Source organism: Rhopalosiphum padi, chromosome 3 (assembly GCF_020882245.1).
Source record: "Rhopalosiphum padi isolate XX-2018 chromosome 3, ASM2088224v1, whole genome shotgun sequence".
NCBI classification, from domain to species: Eukaryota; Metazoa; Arthropoda; class Insecta; order Hemiptera; family Aphididae; genus Rhopalosiphum; species Rhopalosiphum padi.
Genome location: NC_083599.1, coordinates 20,896,729 through 20,912,728, shown reverse-complemented (window position 1 = coordinate 20,912,728; position 16,000 = coordinate 20,896,729). Strand labels below are relative to the sequence as shown.

General features: G+C 25.7%; 1 protein-coding gene across 1 annotated transcript; it reads right to left on the bottom strand.

Annotated features, from left to right (window-relative positions):
• Positions 1-6,324: 6,324 nt before the first annotated feature.
• On the bottom strand, positions 6,325-11,061 carry LOC132924895 (cullin-2-like). Its single transcript, XM_060989337.1, has 10 exons — positions 10,748-11,061; positions 10,402-10,684; positions 10,206-10,316; positions 9,576-9,789; positions 9,403-9,503; positions 9,117-9,344; positions 8,983-9,049; positions 8,712-8,911; positions 8,441-8,638; positions 6,325-6,414 (listed from the first exon to the last, which is right to left on the bottom strand). Exons 1-10 carry the CDS (start codon positions 11,059-11,061, stop codon positions 6,325-6,327), a joined length of 1,806 nt encoding a protein of 601 aa, XP_060845320.1.
• Between the last annotated feature and the right edge of the window lie 4,939 nt (positions 11,062-16,000).

The following is a 16,000-nucleotide window of genomic DNA, read 5'->3' as shown; positions in this document are numbered from 1 at the left end:
CGCAGTAAAGTAAAGAGTGCATTTGAGTTAAATTAAAATTGGTTTTTTTTATAACATTTTTTTTCTCAAAAAATTATTTAAAATTTTTTTAAAATCAAGCGTAAATGTGTAAAGTTACATATTGGATTGCGCCTTGATGATGTTTATTTATAAGTGTTATAAAGTGTTTACTACTTTTATATTATTTATATTATATTTTATTTTATTTTTGCGTGTATGAACGAAGAACGGCTATAATAATGATTACCACATATGACCGGTTTTCCCGACTATTTAACTAATATGACGGCAGATACCCGACTTCATTTAATATAATATCTATACAGAATAAAGATTAAAGTTTATCTTTATAACAATCGTGTACATACACGCTATACCTACGTTTCTCTATAGTCGCCTGCAGTCGGTTTCCGTATTTTATAGTACCTACTTACTTAGTGTAATAGTGTTTTTCAATATTAAAAGCCAGTGCAGTACTGCTGAACTACGGTGAATCAACTATCAAGTATGTTTTTTTAATTTAATTTATTACATATTGCAAATAAATTATACACGCACATGTAAATTAGAGATATTTTTATCAAACTTATTTTATTTATTTTTAATTTTAGCTAAAATCTCAATTATTTAATCGAAATAATCTGTAAGTTTCCTGTATCATCAATCAGACGATATAATAAAAAAATAATAAATATGCATCTAATTTAGCAATGAAATTGAAATATTTAAAAGATTTAGATGGAACATAACAGAATTAGTTTTAGAACTAATATGTTTCAAACACCAAGCGTTGTCACTATTTTCCGATTTAAAACAGCATTTGTATTGGATCTTTATCGTTTTATCAACGTTTCTAATTCTTTTAAAGATATATACAAACATAGAAATAGCCATGAGAATTTTTCTTACTCTTCCAGTGACCGCAGCTTCTTGTGAATGAGGTTTTAGTAAATTAAAAATTATAAACTATCTACGCTAAACGTTATAGGACAGGAACGTCTTAAAAATTTGGGAATATTATCAATTGAATTTAAAACGAGCAATTCAATCATCTATGACGATATTATACTATTATAGACGATTTCGCAGCAGTAGGCTAGAAAGATAAAATTTTTACAATGATTTATTGTAATATTTTATATTATATAACATATTGCATGTATTTACATATAATAAGAAATGTTGTGCTTTTTGTTTTATTTTTATTTCTATTATTTTTTTTTTTTTTGTAAATTAAGACTTACATAATATGAACAATCTATTATAACTCATTAACTATAAAGACTCAAATGAAGCAGTATTTTGATTAACACGTAAGAATGTAATACTATGACATTTATATAAAAATTATAGGTACCTATAAAATAAAACAAAAATAAGCGCCAAAAACAAATATTCGCCAAAGGCACCACGGAGGATAGTTACGGCACTGCGTGTAAGTATTATACTTCTATAAATACAAAAAATAATTAACCACCATAGACCATAGTAAATAAATTATTTAATAATTTATAAACAATTTATTGATTAAATGTTTAACTTTATAATTAGGTAATCCTTTTTGTCGTCTTAGATATTTCATATTTAAAATATTAAAAATGATACTTTACTAAGTATTCATATTATATCACGTCTTTTAAAGGTTCATTACCTACAAAGTATAGACAGTAGTGTAATGTCACTACAGGATTTTTTTTAACTTAACTTTTTTGACACGAAGTTATAACGAAGTGTTTTTGGAGTGATAACAATTTACATTGAGTAGATCATCCATTTTATGATGTTACTTTAATATTGTTGTCAACGTTGTCGTTGTTGTCACCGTTGTAGTTTGTACAATATTTTGGTAATGTAATATATTCTCATTACTTACCTATGTGTATATTGTTGAAGTGTTAAGCATGAAATACTATATTATATACTTATTTAAAATTCTACGGAGGATTGATTTGTTATGTATAATAATTAACAGGGCTCAGGGCTTTATAATATATTATACATAGTGTTATAAGTTATAAATGTTCGCTTAAATATGTATTTATTGTTAAGTAAAAAAAGACGTAAATATTTAATATTTATACAAATTAAATTTAAAAACAGTATAATCTTATACATACTCTATTAAAATAAAAGGGCCAAACTGTTGAATACTTGAATGGGATGTCATTGGACTTTTAACATTCAGCATCTCTTTCAATAATATCTAACAATTAATATGTATTAAATTAATTTTTAAACTACCTTATCAATATTTTACGAATCTAATTATTTGCTTTCTTCCGTACATTGGATGGACCTTTTTTTTAAAATATACGGTCACCCAGTGATGTTCCCATATAAACGGTGAAAAAAACGTTAATCATTTTTGAATATAAAGCATTTAATTTTTGACCACATTTTATCATGTAAGGTGCTGTGGCCGACAAAAATAGTAAAACATTGGTATGTTTATTATTTAGACATGACACAGAAGCGATTTGTCAAATAGCTATTACTAACTTTTGAATGATTAGCTTTTTCCAGTTCTTCAGCGTTCAAAAGAAATATTTTACCAAATAGTACAGCTTCCAAAGTAGGTAGGTACCGATAAAGACGTTTGCAATAAATCGTTCTTCCACATCGGGATCTATTTTGTCAATATGACAATATATATCGAATAAATGTTTAAAAAATAGGAGTGAAGAAATATAGAAAATATGAACCTTAAACAGTTAAACATGTAAAAAATATGCAATAAAAACTTTTAAATTTAAAATCGTTTTATCACACAACAAATATGAACCAAATCCGATTTTTCCTATAAATTTCAAAATAAATATTCAATTTTAATATTACCTAATTCCTTCACTGACCGCGTATTAGTTGGTGTTGCATTTCTTAAATACTTATAAATAAAAAAAACAACAATAATATTTATAATGTAATAGCTTTGCCTGTGCACTTTTTTACAAGAAAAATAATGCATCTTTTTACATTTGAATAGTATTTATAATACAGAAAAAAAGGTTTTGACGTGTAATAAAAATATTATTGCAATATTGACACTTATGACTTATGTTTTTTTATTAAACTTGGGTTCTGTATACATTTAGATTGATGGAGACTAGAACTATTCGGTGAGTTGCCCTCACAAACATAATTATGATTCATAAATTTAGTTTTAGACTTTGTGGAAAATATGCAATCTACACACTTGAATGGTTTGCATTTTTGTTAAAATATTGTACTATTCGATTTACTAGATGAACAACATTTTTGTGATGAATTGTTTGATACAGTCTTTTCTAATTTTATTGAATTATTTATATTACAGGAATTTTGTGCTGAAGTCTTGGTTATTCTTAAGTTCATGTAATTTACACACACATTTGATGTTGAATTGCTTATTGATGATAACTGCATTTCTGTAGAACTTGAATATGTATTTTCAGTTCATCGATTATCTACATGTTCAATAAAAAACAACAATAATATTAAGTACCTAAGTTATACGGTTAAAACATACTTATATATTATAAATATATTTATAATATACCAGTTTTTCCTGTGCACTTTTTTAAAAGAAAAATAATGCATCTTTTTACATTTGAATAGTATTTATAATACAGAAAAAAAGGTTTTGACGTGTAATAAAAATCTTATTGCAATATTGACACTTATATTTTTTTATTAAACTTGGGTTCTGTATACATTTAGATTGATGGAGACCAGAACTACTCGGTGAGTTGCCCTCACAGACATAATTATGATTCATAAATTTAGTTTTAGACTTTGTGGAAAATATGCAATCTACACACTTGAATGGTTTGCATTTTTGTTAAAATATTGTACTATTCGATTTACTAGATGAACAACATTTTTGTGATGAATTGTTTGATACAGTCTTTTCTAATTTTATTGAATTATTTATATTACAGGAATTTTGTGCTGAAGTCTTGGTTATTCTTAAGTTCATGTAATTTACACACACATTTGATGTTGAATTGCTTATTGATGATAACTGCATTTCTGTAGAACTTGAATATGTATTTTCAGTTCATCGATTATCTACATGTTCAATAAAAAACAACAATAATATTAAGTACCTAAGTTATACGGTTAAAACATACTTATATATTATAAATATATTTATAATATACCAGTTTTTCCTGTGCACTTTTTTAAAAGAAAAATAATGCATCTTTTTACATTTGAATAGTATTTATAATACAGAAAAAAAGGTTTTGACGTGTAATAAAAATCTTATTGCAATATTGACACTTATATTTTTTTATTAAACTTGGGTTCTGTATACATTTAGATTGATGGAGACCAGAACTACTCGGTGAGTTGCCCTCACAGACATAATTATGATTCATAAATTTAGTTTTAGACTTTGTGGAAAATATGCAATCTACACACTTGAATGGTTTGCATTTTTGTTAAAATATTGTACTATTCGATTTACTAGATGAACAACATTCTTTTGATGAATTGTTTGATACAGTCTTTTCTAATTTTATTGAATTATTTATAATACAGGAATTTTGTCCTGAAGTCTTGATTGTTCTTAAGTTCATGTAATTTACACACACATTTGATGTTTAATTGCTTATTGGTGATAACTGCATTTCTGTAGAACTTGAATATGTATTTTCAGTTCATCGATTATCTACATGTTCAATAAAAAACAACAATAATATTAAGTACCTAAGTAATATGGTTAAAATATTAACAATCAAGGATTCAATACAATAGCATTTTAAATATAGTATGACTAGTATGAGTATTCAATTTAATAACACTTTGTTATGGTTTTCCCATTTAAAATCATCAATATTCTTAATTTTACTGATCATACTGAGATAAATTTGGTACCTTTGTGTTGAGGTTATGTTAGGGCTTAATACTTGAATTTAATTAAGAAAATTGTTAAAATTCTCATGATTACCTAGATGTATTTATTACAAATTAAAATTTATCCTGATTTATTGAACCTTTTAATAATACAATAGGTTATAGGTATAATTACCTTTGCCAAAAACATTACATTGGAGAATATTGCTGTGTGTATCAAATATAATAATAAACATACAAGTTATAATACGTTCCTACAATTAATGTTTTTGAATTTTTAAAATTAGAAATTGCACAATTTAAACGGCAATAGAATTTCCTACATTTTTGTGGTTTTTACTTATTTTATGACAATTAGGATGATTAATATTTATAAAAAAAATTCCTATGTATTTGTCTCTGTTTTACTAACCTAAATCATACCAAATTTGTGTTCAGCAGAACACATTTTGTGATATTAGCTTCAATATAAGAGTAAATTTACCAATTATCAAATTTAAAGCTAAGAGTAGTACGTATTGTTATTAGCCCATGGCTATAACTACAGCATCTTTTTAGTTTTTACATATGAATAGTATTTATAATATAGCAAATAAGGTTTATATTTATACAAATTATCTAATAAATCAATACAAATAAATCTTAACAACATATAAAAAATAAAAAAAATGTAAATACACTGACTTAATAACAGTATATACAGTTAGATAATTAATAAGCAATTTCGGCTTTATTCAAAATATAGTGTGAAGTTTACTACTTAATATATAACAAAATTACTTTAATGTGTTTCTTACACAATATAGTTCACTTAAACTCTTCTTCAATCTTTGTGTATGTATACATATAGTATTTATAATATATTATATAAGTGTTATATTTATAATACCCTAGGTATCCATGCACACTTTGATTAAAAGTAAAATAATGCATCTTTTTACATATGAATAGTATTTATAATATAGTAATCGAGGTTTATGCTTATACAAATTCTAAAATAACCAACAAATTGAACTTAATGTGTAGGTAGTTAATATTATTGAACTTTTCATGCTGAATCTAGTGGTATTAATTTAGATCTAGGAACTTGATAAGAATTTCTTGGATAAGTTAAAATGTGTAAATTAAAAAAATTTATTTTAACGTTAACTTACTCATACGTCTCCATATTAGCATTATCTAAGTCTGGCTCTTGTTTTATTTCATTGGATGAATACCAAGATAAAATGTTATATCTAATTAAAGATAACGATAAACAATATTGTTATTTCATTAATACAATTTTATTTAGATATATGAATGTAATGTCTATATTATGTTATTCGAGTATATAACTATATAAGTGTTATTAGGTTAAATATATGTTATAAAATGTGTCATTAATTATCGATTTTTTTTCGTGACAATAATGGGTACTTACTACCTAGTCACTTATCATGACGTCCCGTGAAAAAATATGAACAAAAATAGAAATTACATATAATACATTTATTTGAGTGTACACAAAAATCTGCCATCTGACATAACTTTTTGTGTCATTTTTTTTTCAACCATGTTAAACAGTTGACTTTGTAAAATCTGGAAATTTCTTAAATCCGGACATATGGTAACCCTAAATTTATAGCTATGTAAAATAATAATTTTAAAATGCTAATAACTCATTTTAAAGTTGGCTATTATCTTAATAAATTGCACTACTTCATAATGTACTAATATTATTTAGTATGGTACCTATGTCGAGCTATGTATGTATTTCAATTTTGTGTGTGGGTTTGTCTCTAAATCCACTGAAGTGATCGATGCATAATTCATACTACAATCAAGCTAAAAAACGAAAACAATAATAATCCAATATAACCATTTAGTCTTAGTTTTTACATTTCTTATAAATTAAATTAAATTTTTTTTTTATTAATATAGCATTATAAACATATAAAAATGCCATACCTGGAATTATTTAAAAAAGCGATAAAAAGGAAAAAAAAATTATTACTTACGTTATGATGTAACCAAATTATGATTATATCATAAAATACGTGAGTACATTCAAAGAAAGTAAAATATTATTATATCATATTCTCAAGTTATTTTATATTAATAAACAAAAAATACTGGGATTGGTATCTAATAAATTAATATTAATATTTAAGAATACATTTTTAATAGTAGGTAATTTATTTTCCTAAATTATTTTTAATCTACATTGAAAATCAGAAAATGAATGTAAAAATAATAAAAAAAATACACACACATTTAAAAATATTTATTCATTCAAAATTACATATATTTACAATAAATATTTTATTAGTACCTAGTGCAAAAGCGCCCATAATAATTGAGATGAAAAAAGACGTTATGTTGTCAAACAAAACATAATGAAATTGATATTATTAAACACTAAGTAAACCTTGTAGAATACTCAATATATAATATAACATAAACATGTTTTTTTAAATAGATGCCATTACATAGCATAACATATTATATTATAAATATTGGATAAAGTAGGGAAATTATACTTTTTGATAACAAATAACATTGAATAAATTATTTACAATATTAGTTAAATACACTATCTACACTTTTGAGTTTACAAGAATACAAAAATAGTTCTGAAATATATTATAAAGTACGATAAAAAAAAAACAATTTTGAAAAAAATAAGTAAATAATAATAAATTAATAATTAAGTTAAAATTGTGTAAAAATGTTACGCAACATAATTGTATTCATCAGATACATTTGGATTACGCTCAAGATATTCTTTATCAATGAGTATCTCTATAGCTGATTTTATCAGTGCATTGGTGGGTAAAAATAAATTTGATTGGCAAAATATCTGAAATACAAAAGTTATTAAACATTAATTAATTTAGTATAAAACAGTAAACAATAATTGCAGCTTAATGGACTCACTTTTAAACTATATTATTTAAGTTCGAATAAGCAATTAATTTGATAGGTCCAAGAATTAATAAAAATATAAACAATAATGCATTGTAAATTTGTAATAGACAAATTAAATTTAGTTATGTACTAATAAATAGTCATTAAATTAGGTATATATTTATTTAAGCATTTCAAATGCTGTCATTCATGAAAAAAACATGAAAATGAATAACAAAAAAAATTGGAAAATAGTTTTTTTTTTTAAAAAATGACTTAAAATTATGATAAAATAAACATTAAATAATTTTCAGTATGATAAGACATAGAAATAGTATTTATTGGCCAAAAAGAAACATTAAAATTGGAAAAAGACTGAGAAAATTTGCCTTTTACAATATACATTGACCTCATTAACTACTGTAGTAAGTCCAATAAATGAATAATTTTCTATGCATTAAGTATATGTGTAAACCGAGGCAGCACTACACGGTGGCACGGATGGGAAAGTACCCCTCCCCCCAACATTTGATTTTGCCTCCCCATTGCCCTCCTCTAATTTTAATGTTAATAATATGTAAGTAAATAAAGAAATTGTAAATCATTATAACTATAAAAAATAGTATTAATTACTTTAAAGAATTTTTAGACTTGATTTATATTATTTTAAATTTGACTGTTATATTGATATTGATTATATAATCAATAATTAACTTACCTCATCCACAAGTGGTTTATGTTTCAATGTCTTACATGCTTTCATTATTCGGATAATAGTAGCCTGTAAGTATATTTTACGATCATCATTGACAGTCTTAACAGACCGTTCAGTCTGTAATGGTCTATCTTTTTGGCCATCTAATTTTACTTGAAATGTTGTATGACTATTGGTAAATGCCATGTTCAATTTTACATTCTAAAAATAATAATAATAAAAAATTGTGTTAATAATATAAGAGACAATTAAAAATTATAATCAGTTTACTTACATCACCGTTAAGCAATAATAATTTATATTTGACTAAGCTTTCAAGATGGTCTTTATATTCATCATTGGTTACTTGAAGTAAATCGTAAATTTCTGAGTATTTCAATGTATCACAGTCTTCAAATAGTAAAAGTATTGCCATTTGTAACGTTTGTAGTTTCACTATATATGTTTTTGGTAAATAATTCAATGTTAATTCCCCTATTAAAACAATGAATAAATAATTCTTAATAAACAATAACAATTCAATAGGTAATAATTTAAAAAAATACCTCGAGATTGGTGATGACACCATGTTAACGCCCGTCCTTTATATTTTTCTTTGTACAATACTTCGAACTAATAAAAATAAATAAGGCTATATTAATAGATATTATTAATCAACTATATTAATTTAAATATTTACATATTGTGTACAAGGTATCAGTTGTTTAGGTAAAACAAATGATGATGTAGTTGATAAATTCAAAGGCCAAACATCAGATTTCAACACAAACATAGAAAAAGAGACATTTAATTTATCACTAACTGCTTTAAGAAATTCATTATGAAATTGTGCATTTAATTCTTCTGATACTCTAACATCAGTTATCATTTTATGTAAATTACTTGTAAACTCGAAACCACAAGCTTTCTAAAAACAAAAACCTTAATTATCATAGTATACACTTAAAAATATTTGATTAATTTACTTTCAATTGATTTATCATTCTTTCTTCAACATCAATGGACTGGCTTTGTTGAAGTATTAACCGAGTGGCCAGCTGCTTTTGATAGATACTTTTAAATATATCTTTATCATGTATACACTTAAATATTGTAATACAGTGTAATAATTTGTTATCAAGTTCAACCTCATTTATGCCTTTAGACGACTTTTTCAATAACGTATCACAGTAATTTGATAAATATTCTGGGGACATTGATCTTTGATTTTCTATTATTTTATGATTAACAATTACTGTAAATGCTTTATCAATAGCATCAATGAACGGAAGATTATTATTGAACACATTTATAACTATAGATACATATTTTTTATGAAATTTCATTACTTCCTCCACAAAGTTTACACATGCCTATATACGTCAACAATTTTATTATATATGTTAATAATTTTAATTCTAACATACAAATAATTATTCAATACATACTTTTTTTTGTTTAAAAGATTTAATAACCTTTATTCCAATTTGTTCAATGTGTTGTCTAAAAATGTCAGTTATTAAGATCCATTCATGATTATTTCTATTTAAAAGCAAATAGATGTTCCTCATGTCATCAAGTCGTTCTTCCTTTATAATTGCTATAAACTCCTCTTTTATCAAAAGAAAATGATCAATAACCATAAGTTGATTACACATTTTTTGTATTTTGTTACCAGTGCTAAAATAAAATTTAAACTTTCATTTGTATCATTGTAGTTTATATTGAATATTTACCTAACATGAAGATATTTTTTTAATTTCATTTCTTTAATAATGTATCGCAATACTTTAACCAAATACTCAGACACCGTGAATTCTTGTAATAACCTTGCAGCTTCATGTTGAAAATAGTCTCTACTTTGTTCCAAAAAAGGCTGTTCGAAATAACTTTTATAAAACTAAAATAAAACAGTTTTAATTTAAACCATATTTTATGAATGTTTCTTAATTCTTATACTACGACAAAAAAATATAAATACTCACTTCTAGTTGATTGCTTCCAGGCATTTGGACTTCAATAAATGAGTTAATAACACCGACAATGGTATCCGAAGATGTTGTTATAGACATGTTATGTCTTTGTTTATCAATTTCATCTAATACTAATTTGGAAATACTGTTTTTCAGTAATAAAATGATATTGCTCTTCCATAAATTCAATCCCAGTTCTTCAATCCCTATATGAATCAGATTAGTTGATACGTGCCCAGACATAAACTGTCTACCATACGTTTTATTAAACTGCACAGTTTTTGCTTGTAATAACCTAAAAATACATTTATATGTTATACATAATTGAATACTTAATATTAGTTAAGAAAATACATACCGGTAAAGTAAATTTAAGAGTTTGATACGTATACTATACTTCTGCCAATATAAATAATAATTTTTTAGTTGATCTTCGCTTTTATCAGTTTGAACAACAGGTAATAGTTTAAGTATATGTTCCTCTATCAACAACTTTGTTAACTCATAAAGTTTATCGTAGTTTGAATGTGGGAAGGATGTACACAAACTAAAAATAGCATTGATACTTTTTTGATATTCTTCGGTTGGAACTCTATTTAATGATAAAATATTCTTAACAATATTTTTTAATTTACTCCAGTATTCAGGAAAGTTGAGTGGTTTGATTGACATATTTGTTGAATGTTTTTATTATAACTATTCAAAAAAATCAAATTAAACATTCAGATTAGGTATTAATTATTAAAATATGAAAATTTAAAATAGTTTGTAATTATTTAAACTTGGCAATTAAACAATAAAACTATCTTGATAATAATTGTTTAAAGACACACACTATTTAATTTTTAAAAATCAACTAATTATAAAAGTAAAGTATATTAAAGTATTAAAACTTATTGGAATAGTACATATTATTATATATTATTATTATATAGCCTATATAGGTAAATATAACATGAACAATTTTTTTTAAATACCTACATATTTTTGGGTTCCTTATCAATAACTTTATTTTTCAATTTCAACATAATATTATTGTTAATACACATTAAACATGTTAATTAACTAATTAAAAAGTAAATGCAAAATTTAAAAAAATTGCTTTTAATTTTTACCTAGACTAAGTTTGGTAATTATTTTTTTCATTTAATCAATAACTTGACTAATTAATTATCCTATTGTAACAGTTTAGCTTTTCTGATTTATTTATTTTAAAAACAATACATTATGTTAAAATTATTTTTATAATGCACATAAAAATTTCTACAATCCTACATACTACAATAAGACAAGTTAATTATATTCTTTTCAAATGAGTAAAGTTGATATTTTTCTTCATTTAAATATTATATTTTTTTGTTATTTATTATCTTGTAATTTATAGTTGAATAGTGTTGAAAACTTGGTTTTCTTGTTAAATATCATTAATACTATTATAATGCATATTATATTTATATACATTTTTAACTGCCGAATACAGAATTTATTCTTAACAATATATAGCATTTAATGATTTATCATATAAGATGATCGATAAAATATCTATTTAACGATAACTAATAATTTATTGATTTTATTTTAGATTATAAGCAGAGTGAGGAAAGTATTGATTTTATTATGGATATTTTTTTTTAACACAAGTAATTTTACATCACTGTTCACTGGGACTTACTAATAGAATACAATACATAGACTAATATAAAATAAAATAGTATAAAAAATTAAACAAGTTTAAAGTAAAATGGACTACAAGGAATATATTATAGATCGTTAGATAATTTTCAAAACATTCTAAATCCAAAGTTCATGATTACGTACTATTACTTATGTTAAAATTAAAATTTAGTACATAAGTTTGTCCAACTCAAAATGCACTATGTCCACACGCATAGAAATTTGGAGTTATTTTAAGTTTAACTACAACAATTATTGTCAATGTTGTACACATTTAAACGTCGATTTTGAGTTAAGTCTGTCTTGTAATTGAATTGACATAATGTCTAAGTTATATGCATATGTTATAAAAGTACAAATTAAGTTTATTTCTACTCTGAATACATGCTATCACTGTAGTGTAGCTGTGTGAAATTATATTTATGCAAAGTTATTATAACAACCAAACAGATACAAAAATAAAACATTTCTAACTTCAATACGATAATATTATCAAATTCGCTCAAAAACTTGCTATCATCCGTGATACGAGTTCAAATTATCAACATTGTTGACTTTTTAGTTTTTAGACTGTTGTGTTGTTACTTTGTAAATAATCTACAATACAAATCATTGAGAACTTACAGAAAATAGGTAGAATAATATGTGCTCTACGAATATAAACACAATAATTTGTAAAACACAATTTAAATCTATGGAGTAGAAAATGTACTTAAAGTGATATAAAAATAATAACGTAAAATCTGTCATAAAGTACGCGGTCTTCTGGTGAATTTACGAATAAAAAGTGCTGTCGTATAGGTATAGAAGATGTTTTCTACACCGTGATGGTACTATAGATGGTCATTAACATTAAAATATAATTTAAAATGTGGAATAGGGAAACAATATTAAAATATAGATAACAGATAATATACCTATATACATATGTTTATTAACGGCATCTGTGCTGTGCGTGTGTGGCAATTATCCCGCTACAGTAAATTATTTCTAATTGCATTTTTTCTTATCGTTTGAACGTAGACGCAACGACGTGTGACATAATATTTTAATATATAAATAAAACAGTCATACCTGAGTGTAGAAAAAGATGAACCAAAAATGTATTGTCGAATGTCGATGATAAACGTCAGACGCGACTGCACCGCTGTTATGATTTAAAAACGATAGGTACCTACTATAAGCGACACCGTGATATGTGTCGGTAAACCAGTGGGCCCCAAAATATTATATCACGAAATTGTTTACCGATCACCAACAACAGTCAACGGGTATATCTCTATACTCGATCATATCACAATAATTGTACTTTGTACGGCGATAAACTAAAGGAACCTTACTTTATTGACCTCTCAAACGTATCAACTAAAATCCAATTTGCCTACTAGAAAAGTAGAAACAGCCCAAAGTCTAAAATCTAATTGTAATTCATTAAGTCGTGTAAACTCTTGCATATTACTAAACAACCGTGGATAAAATACGGAATAATTAAAATGCAAGGTAAATGTAGCAATGATATGGCTCATATAGTCAAATACTCATGTAGTCAAATCTACCAAATTAATCAGTCCACACAAAGGATGTAACGCGTAGAAAATCACTTACAAAAAAATAATTTAAAACCCCTTTTCTCTACTCTTAAGTCTGATTCCACGCTTCTCTTCCACCCTTCCCGTCGTTTGAACGTAAATACAACAAGATAATACAATATTATGTATATGTTCAATAAATAAAACATTCATACCTGAGTGTATGACACGAGATGAGCCGTGATTACAGTTGTAAATCACTACCGCACTATCGTACTCCAAAAACGAGACTGAGTGTACCTGTAAAGTGTACTGTACGCGACAGTGCGAAAGCGTGTCGTGTTGATAAACCTGTGGCCTGTGGGCTGTGAGCCTCGATGCCCATTAGCCTATTATATTTTATTCATTTATTATCAACTCGTTTACTAACCACCGGCGGTAGGGTAGGCACCGCTCGACATTTCCTACCATTGTACGACGAGAAACTCGGTAAATATATAATAGACTGTGAAGCCACACCGCCCACACCATATTATATACGTACACAATTTTGTTTATATTCAAAATAAATATTATAATATAATATATAAAATATATTCAAATAATAATTTCCGAGTTTTAAATGGGACATTTTTGTAAGCATTTATCGTAATTAAATAAATCGGTTAACCTATAACAATATTTGCATTTATTCAAAAGCGTTATATAATAAAAAAAACGTAAAGGTATACCTATATAGACATATAGGTAGTTAATTCATATAGAAATTAACGTCAATTATCATTAAAAAATAAGTATGTCACACTACAGAATAGCAAGGCACGGCAATGCCCCGGGGCCCTATACTCGGAAGGGCCCTCGACCTTAGTAAATACATTTGGTATACACGAACATTTCAATTTCGTTTTAAAACTCAGGTCATACTGTAATAGAATATAGAAACATTAGAAACTAAAAATGTTCAAAATATTATATTATAATAGAGTATGGGCCGAGCTGGTATTTTATTATATTATTAATTTAATAAATGTAGATAACGAAAAACGAATCAAAGAGAGTAAAATTAAACTTTATTTTGTTAGTATAGTTTATAGTCAGTACTGTAAGACATATTAAATATAATGTAAAATCGCATAAAAATTCAATTAACTGTAATAATAAAAAACTATTATTTTTTTTTTTTTTTTAATTTAAAAATTGGAGCCAACACTTGCTTGATACTGCCCTGGGACTCTCCAATGTATAGTAACGCCGCTGATAAGTATGGTAGGTATTTAAATATATTATGTGCTATTGGATTTAACTACAAATTGTGGAATAATAATCCAACCCAAAATTTATAACACTTTGTTCAAGTACAAAAATATACTTTGAAATACTTTTGCCAACAAAAATTAGTTAACATTTTTTTTTTTTAATTTTTTTTAACCGTGTTCGTGTATGAATAGTTTGATGCACAGCAGGAAGTGGCTTCTCCTGAAATATATGTAAAGCGTCCATAGTGCATTTTACAAGATTACATTGTCACCCCACAATTTTGACCATGGACACGATGATTTATCGATAATTACCTCGCTAACACTTGCTAATTAAACCGATATATGTGTAAAGGTCAGCAGCCAATATATTATATGCTGTGGCGCAACCAGAGGGGGGGCGAGTTAAAGGGTTGTAACCTATGTACTTATCTTATGTATATATAGTAATAATGTAACCCCCCTCCCACCCCCATAGTTGAATACGTATTATTTAGTTATTGTGATTTATTTAGTATTGTATAAATGTGGTGGAATTATTATTCTTGTGTTGTCAATTATCATATTACATTATAGTATAGTGTAACACTCGCCAAACCACGAATTAAGATATATTAAGGTACCTATATCTTAATTCGTGCGCCAAACACAGCGAACCGCATTTTATCTATTCCTAGTTGACGAATTAAAAGTTGTATTATTATATAGTTATTATTGATAGAGACGAGAATTGTTCCTATATTTTTTGTATCACTATAATATTGCATGTGCGCGAAACGCTGTATATATGCTATATGCCTGTATACAATATAACATTCTTATTATTATTATCCCCTTTTGTGTACGCGACGTAGGTATTGTAATAGGTATCGCAGGTGATCGGGCGCGCGTATAAGTTATATTATATAGAATATAATATAATATATAATATTGTCCTCGGCCGGTAGATACATATAAGTATAATATTAATAATTGTACAGTTGTACACGCCTAACGGTGTGTACTCATTATTTTTCTGTTTCGCGCGTGTTTAGAATTAAATACTTTTATAATAATCTTCATATAAATTACAATTTCAATACACTGTTAGGTACTGCCTTCACTGGTTACTACCTACTTTTATCATATCTATATAGGTATTTGATTTTATGA

Bases quoted from the DNA above. Each gene is read 5' to 3' on its own strand.
- LOC132924895 (XM_060989337.1), bottom strand. From the start codon at position 11,061: ATGTCAATCAAACCACTCAACTTTCCTGAATACTGGAGTAAATTAAAA. The intron at 9,050-9,116 runs GTAAATATTTAA...TATTTTTATTAG, and splicing joins TGATACCTTGTACACAATAT to TTCGAAGTATTGTACAAAGA. The intron at 8,639-8,711 runs GTAAGTAAACTG...TATTATTTTTAG, and splicing joins TATTATTGCTTAACGGTGAT to AATGTAAAATTGAACATGGC.